We start from the raw sequence: 7500 nt of genomic DNA, 5'->3' as shown, positions 1-7500 counted from the left end.
GGAGACATAGAAGGGTTTGGGTGGGGTGGGGGTGGGGGAGTTGAATGACTAATGAATACTGGGAGCAAAGACCTACAAACATCCACGGAGTAAGAGCTAGACTGCCCCCCATCACACACACACACACACACACACACACACACACACACACACATACACACACCCAACTAAGCCTCCACAGCTCATCTAGAGTGGAGTCAGAGTAGCGAGGAAAGGGGGTGGGGGGGGTGGGCGGGGGGGTTAAGAACAGTGCTATTCAGTAAACAGACTAACTGTTTGCAAAAAAAACAAAACAAAAACAAAGAAATATATAAAACTAATTAAAATAAATACCATTGTAGTTTTTTTAAAAACATACACATTTGAAAATACCAACGACCACAGCGACTGACTGACCTAAGACAAAAAAAAATGAAATGAAAACAAAGAACAAAAGGAAGAAAGACGTCTAAAAATACACAAAAAAGTGAACGATGATTGTCTAAGGATGGAATGTGACACACAAGGATAGAAGACGGTGGGTTAGCTACGGCTAGTGGCTAACGACTAGCAGCTAACAGTGAGCATCGGGAGGCGTAGTGGTATCATGGAGAAGCTAAGAGAGGAAACGAGGGGTGAGGTTGTACATACTAGTGAAGAAATGCCCTTCATGTTGACACTCCACAGAACCTCAGCTAAATGATTCAGAAGAGAGAGACGCAACCTATACAGAAAAGGGTGCTAAATGTGTCTCTTCGTCTCCTCTTTCTTACAACTGGGGGGAGAGGGGGTTGTCTTTTTGTTTTTTAATTTCTAAAGTTTTAAAAAGAAAGTGGTGTTACATCAATTTTGTCGCAACAACAAAATTAGTTTCTTTTAAAGAGATTTTTTTTTCCATTTTAAGCATTTTTCCATCATATATCCACTTGCTACTGTTCTGGTGTCTGAAAAGCTGTGTGGCTTCAGTCATGAGTCTTTATTTAAATGCCCCATAAGTGTGTCACTGTTAAGTCTCACTCTGCCTCTTTTACAGGAACTTACAGGAAAGGACACTAGAAATGCTTCTTAACACACCCTTTCTCCATTAATGTGTGTATGGGTGTGCATTTATGTATGAGGCTGTGTGTGTGTGTGTGTGTGTGTGTGTGTGTGTGTGTGTGCATTTTGGGGGGGAGGGGGGACACAAATGAATATCGTTCTGATCCTTTCATGTGGAAGACTCTTTTCATAATTGTCAATCACTATCTCTATGGAGATGCTAACGTTACAACATCATACCAACATTTTAAGAACTTATTTTAGTTTTACCCTTCTAGTCACCAGCTGCCTTTGCTGTGCAAAACATGGAAACTTCAAACAGAATAAATACACCTATTATTACTCACTATCATCATCATCATCATCATCATCATCATAAGCACTGCTATCATCATTGTCATTATTCATATGATCTAATCAACAAACCAATCAATTAATCAGTCACTTAATCAATTCCTTTAAGGTCACATTTGCTGTGGTGTCTGCTCTGTGTGTGTGGGTGTGTGTTGTCTGCGAGGTTCGTGTGTGTATGTATTTGTCAGAGTCTGGGTGACAGCATGTGGCGTGCCTGTGTGTATGTGAGAGAGAGAGCCTGTGTGCGTGTGTGTGTGTGTGTGTGTGTGCCTATCTGCTCAGCAGTCTGTGGGGGGGGGGGGGTACTGGGCTGGGCCTCAGGTAGGAGTACAGGGGGGGCGGGGTCAAGGATGGGTGCAGGAGGTCAGGCTGGAAGAGGAGAGGTGAGAGACGGCAGGTCAGAGGTCATCGCCGTGACGGAGCGAGGGAGCGTGGCGCGCGCCTCATACGTGGCTCAGCGACTGGATGGCGCTGGACTCGGCGGCGGCGCGCGCCAGGCTGTGCCACATGGCAGAGGGGCCGTGGGCACCGGCGTGCAGTGGGTCCTTATCAGCCAGGGACAGCATCATGGCATACGCCTGCCACAGAGCAGAGATAAACATATCACAATATTAATATATCATTTACATTAGTGTACATTCATTAACATGGCATAGGCCTGCCACAGAGCAGAGATAAACATATCACAATATTAACACATCATTTACATTAGTGTACATACACATATCACAATATTAACACATCATTTACATTAGTGTACATAAACATATCACAATATTAACACATCATTTACATTAGTGTACAATATTAATACATCATTTACATTAGTGTACATAAACATATCACAATATTAACACATCATTTACATTAGTGTACATAAACATATCACAATATTAATACATCATTTACATTAGTGAACATTCATTAACATTTCTCACTATTAATTAACCGATTGATCCATCAAGCAGTTTCCTATTTCTTCTGTTTATTTGACTCTGTAAAACTATTTTTCTTTTATTTACTGTATCACATCCTAACACTGGTGGATCAATAATAGAGGAGCAACTGGGCTAATGGTCAAACTTTTGTTTGACTGTAACTAACACTGCCATCGTGACTGTGCTGCATGCAGCTAACAGTACCGCCTACAATTCCCATAATTCTAGGGAGCCATGGTATTATCGTGCATTCCATTTGTACAAGCTGACGGCTTCTGACAACTTGTAACTTGTGAAATTACTTTGTTATGACTTAAACTTCCTTGTCGTAAAAACTCATTGTGAACTGGGGGTCCTTTGACTTGTACAAGATCGCTTCTTGTTAGACGAGTTTAGGGGAGTGTGCCAGGACGTCATTTTGCATAACTTCCATTTTTTCAGACAAACTTACTACTCATAAAACAAGCACATTGGACAAATGGATCACACCATTACCTGGGACTTGGACTTCCTATAAAGCGGCTGCTTGACAGCCTCTGAGAGGCGGCTGGAGCCGAACCCGGTGACATCGCCGTCACCGAACTCTCTGTCGTCCATCTTGCGCATGTCGGAGAAGTGGCGGATGTGATCCAGAGCGGAGAATGAGCCCTGCTCTTCCTCTTCCTCCTCCTCCTCCTCAAACCTATTATAAACAAACACAGCTCTGTTAGTCCAACATGTCGCCTAGTAGCATAGACAAATGTGTTACTAAACACAGACGATTTATTTTGTGTTTCTAAATCCAAATATATAAATATACAGTATAACACAGTTGTTATTATACCAAAACCTGTGGTTCAAATAATTGGTGTGTGTGTGTGTGTGTGTGTGTGTGTATGTCTGAGTTTTTTGTTGGTGTGTGTATGTGTGTGTGTGTGTGAGAGAGAGTGTGTGTGTATGTGTGTGTGAGTGTGTGTGTGTGTGGCAAGATTTCAGGTAAAAATGTATGCATAATATAAAAGGTTCACTGTATGTATAGGATTCCTACCTCCTTGGGGAAGTTTTGCAGTTGAGCTCCAGATCGTTGGTCGCCTCAAAATCCATCTCGTCTTGCATGGCGGCGTCGTTGTCGTCATTGTCGTCGACCAGGCTGCTAGGGAGCGCGTCGTCCGCAGGCTTGCCCGCGACCTCGCTCTGTTCCCCGGCTTCCTCCTCAGCTCCAGGCTCCTCCACTTCCTCTTCCCCCAGGTCACCTGACTCTCGGCCAGGGGTCGGGCCTTTGTCCTCCTCAAAATGGCCGCCGTTGACCCTGCGGAGGGACCAGAGCATTTAGAACTCACTTGTTCTTACACCCTGGAGGAGCTGCTCTGTGAACTGTCACAGTTTTTGAAAGTGTGATGTTCTGCAAGCTATTACGGACCAGCTGTGACTTTCACAAGACAAAGAACAATAGATACAAAGGATGCATACAAACACGCACATACGCGCACATGCACATACACACACACACACACACACACACACGCACACAACACATGCATGCACACACACACACACATGCACCAGATTATGTACACACACACACACACACACACACACACACCAGATTATTCAAATACACACACACAGAGAGGAACAAAGCAAAAATACACACACATATGTATATACACAAATAAAAGCAGACACACACACACACACACACACACACACACAAACACACTCTCACACACAGACACACACACACACACACACACACAAAAACACTCTCACACACACACCCAGAGAGGTTCTCACATGTTCATGAAAACCAATAGAGTGAGAGAAAGGAAAGGGAAAGAGGGGAAAAAAAGGCCGAGCGGTACAATCTCGTTTGTCATCGTGTCGGCAAGCCCCCTGGTTGGCACCAGTGGCAGGGGTGTGTTTGTGTGTGTGTGTGTGTGTGTGTGTGTGTGTGTGTGTGTGTGTGTGTATGTGTGTGTGTGTGTGTGCGTGCGTATGCGTGCGTGCGTGTGTATGTGTGTGTATGTGCGTGCATGTGTGTTTATGCGTGCATGTGTGTATGTGTGTGTGTGTGTGTGTGTGTGGTGGGGTGTTCTGGATTGGGCTGGGGGCCTGGGTGCTTAAGGGCCTTCAACACTGAGGCCTCCGCCTGTTTATTTTCCTTAGTGTCTCCTATTCATCTCCCATTCATCTAATAGGCCAAATATTTAGCTGACAGCTACATTTGGTCAGAGAGCCGAGAGACCGCTGCCAACGGGCCCATTACCCAGTGACTGGTGGAGAGAGAGAGAGAGACAGAGAGAGAGAGAGAGAGAGAGAGAGAGAGAGAGGGAGAGAGAGAGAGGGGGGACAGATGGGAGAGAGAGAGAGAGAGAGGCAGAGTGGAAGAAAGCAAATCGAGAGCAAAAACATAATACAGTTAGTGAAAAATTTAAAGGAAAGAGAGAAGAGGCTCAGTGACAGAGAGAGAGAGAGAGAGAGAGACGGGCAGGGAGAGAGAGAAAGAAAGAGAAAGAGAGAGAGAGAAGGAGAGAGAGGAGGAGAGCGAGAAAGCAAATGCGAGAATCCAGCTATCCAAACTGAGCGGCACAGGAAACCAGCGTTTGGGGCAGTCATCTGGAGTCGCATTAAGAGTGATTCACTAATTACGTCCCGGCCTGTCTGTCTGTCGTCAGGCCCCAAAAATGCCAGCACTGCTCCTGCTGTTCACAACACACAGCCTGCCATACCCACAAGAGACCCAGAGAGAGAGGGGGGTGGAGGCAAGGAGCAGAGAGAGAGAGAGAGAGAGAAAGAGAAGACATGGAAGAGAGAGAGAGAGGGAGAGAGAGTGGAAGAGAGATTGTGTGAGTAGGAGAGATATGCCACTGAAAGAGAATGAATCTGAGAGGCCAAGCTGAGGAAGAAAGAAGAAGAGAAAGCAGAAGAAGAAAAAAGTAAAGACAAAATATAGACAAAATAAAGAGAGAGAGAAAGAGAGAGAGAGGTGGGCTGTTGAGAGAAAGAGAGTGAGCAACATGGAAAAAAGAAAGAGAAACTAAATGATGTATGTAAAATGAGATAAAGAACAGCAAACAAAAAGCAGGAATGCAAAAACTGAGGACTGATTTGAGTTAAGGAGAAATTAGTGAAAAGCGGCTAATGGCAACTCTAAAAATAAAGAGATAGATAGACAGATAGAGAGAAAGAGAGAGAGAGGGAGAGAGAGATAGAGAGAGGGAGACAGAGAGGGATACGATGAAAGACAGAGGGAAAGAGATGGAAAGAAAAGCGGGCGAGGACCGAAAAATCCCCTCTCCGTATCAGTCCCATCAGCCTACCCAGACATCGGTTAAGTGTGTGTGTGTGTGTGTGTGTGTGTGTGTGTGTGTGTGTGTGTGTGCGCGTGTGTGCGTGTGCTAAGTGCAGGAAAGGCCTGAGCATTTAGTAGCAGAAGAGCTGAGCTGGCAATGATTCGCCAAAACACTCCTCCACACAAGAACGGAAGGGGGGGGGGGGGGGGGGGGGCATAATTGGCCCAAATGATCGTCCCGCGACAATACGCCAATCTGCAGATCTACAAACATACAAATCGAGAAAATGAGCTCAATTGAGCTTTTTTTGGATGGAGGTTGGCTGTGTTGGGGGAGGGGGGGGGGGGGTTGTTGGTGGTGGTTATGTGTGTTGACGGGTGAAGGGGGGGGGGGGGGGGGAGACGGCCATTTTGGTAGCGCTGCGCTAAGGGAGAGGGAAGGGAGGACGATTAAAGTTGTGTGCTCGGAACCGTCTAGAAAAGTAGGTACAGGGGTGAGAGTGTGTGTGTGTGTGTGTGTGTGTGTGTGTGTGTGTGTGCGGGGTGGGGGGGGGGGGGGGGGGTGGCAAGCAGAGGATGATGGGAAGGAGAGTCTGTGTATGTGAGTGTATATCTTTATGTGTGTGTATGCATGTATATATATGTGTGTGTAATATATCTATATATATATATGTGCGTGTGTGTGTATATATTCTATATGATGTGTGTGTGTGTGTGTGTGTGTCAGGGCGGGCATGCCATGGGTGGGGGGGGGGGTGTTCGGGGGCGAGAGGGGTGATTAAGAAAACAGATTGACTAATTAGGCTGCGGGAGAGGTGGTAATTTGCAGGGGATAAAGTATCCATCAGGAGCAGTCAGAAGCCATTGGCGCTGAGAGGAAACACTGCCTGACCCTTGACCTTTCCGTCCTACACCCACTTCCTGCTGGAGAGGAGGCAGAGGGGGGGGACATGTTGGGTCCAGATGTGGACTGACTGAGAGGAACATACTTACGCAGTACACACACACACACACACACACATACATACACACACACAGATAGATATAGACACACACACACACACACACACACACACACTCTCTCACACACACACACTCAAATACAGATAGATAGACACACACACAAACAGATGCAGATGTACATAAACACATTAGCGCGCGCACACACACACACACACACACACACATACACACACACAAGCATGACGATATACTCTTTATCAGATTTGCTTGTAATCTGCCACCCACGTTTGGGGAACTTTTAATGAGAGCACAATGAGAAAAAAAAGAAATCAAAAGAAAGTCTTCAGATGCATATCGGGATTCTTTCTCAACAGCAATCAGTTGTGTGTATATCTGTGCGTGTGTGTGTGAGAAAAAAGCTGGATGTTGGACACGAAAAAACAAACAGGATCAGAGAACAAGTTCAACAAGTGTGTGTGCCTGTGTGAGTGCGTGTTTGTGTTTGTGTGTGTGTGTGTGTGTGTGTGCGTGTGTGTGTCTGTGTTTGTGTGTGTGTGTGTGTGTGTGTGTGTGTGTGCATAATTAAATACGAGTGAATTCCATTCACCCATTGAGTGCCATTCAACATGAAAACCCTTTCAACGGACTAATTTGCATAAAAATCTGGCATAATTGTGCAGGTACGTGTGTGTATGTGTTGTGTGTATGAGAGTGTGGGTATGTGTGTGTGTGCATGAGCCTTCCAAAAAGTCAACAGGGTTTCAGAGTCCTGCACGTTCACCAAACACACACACACAAACACACACATACACACACACACACACACACACACACACACACACACACACACTCGTTATGGCTGCTGTCCATGACTCTGATTGGCTGGCCAGCCTTCAGAGGCTCCTGGAGTCACAGGTTAATTAATAACACTCGGAGCAGGGATGAGTGTCTGTATAC

General features: G+C 45.7%; 1 protein-coding gene across 9 annotated transcripts in view; it reads right to left on the bottom strand.

The window, feature by feature from the left end:
- mecom (MDS1 and EVI1 complex locus) overlaps window positions 1–7500 on the bottom strand; it is a 176215-nt gene that overhangs the window by 606 nt on the left and 168109 nt on the right. For all 9 annotated transcript variants that reach the window (XM_062552774.1, XM_062552775.1, XM_062552778.1 and 6 more), the window contains 3 exons: window positions 3337–3597; window positions 2805–2991; window positions 1–1949 (listed from right to left, as the gene is read on the bottom strand). The exon at window positions 1–1949 is cut by the window's left edge and continues 606 nt beyond it. In XM_062552774.1, coding sequence (XP_062408758.1) covers window positions 1815–1949; window positions 2805–2991; window positions 3337–3597 — 583 coding nt within the window. In that variant the 3' untranslated portion in view covers window positions 1–1814. The remainder of the gene's footprint in view (window positions 1950–2804; window positions 2992–3336; window positions 3598–7500) is intronic.

The sequence above is a fragment of the Sardina pilchardus genome, chromosome 13, assembly GCF_963854185.1.
Source record: "Sardina pilchardus chromosome 13, fSarPil1.1, whole genome shotgun sequence".
Classification (NCBI taxonomy): domain Eukaryota; kingdom Metazoa; phylum Chordata; class Actinopteri; order Clupeiformes; family Clupeidae; genus Sardina; species Sardina pilchardus.
The sequence above is the reverse complement of the archived record's forward strand: the minus strand, read 5'-3'. Positions and strand labels throughout refer to the sequence as shown.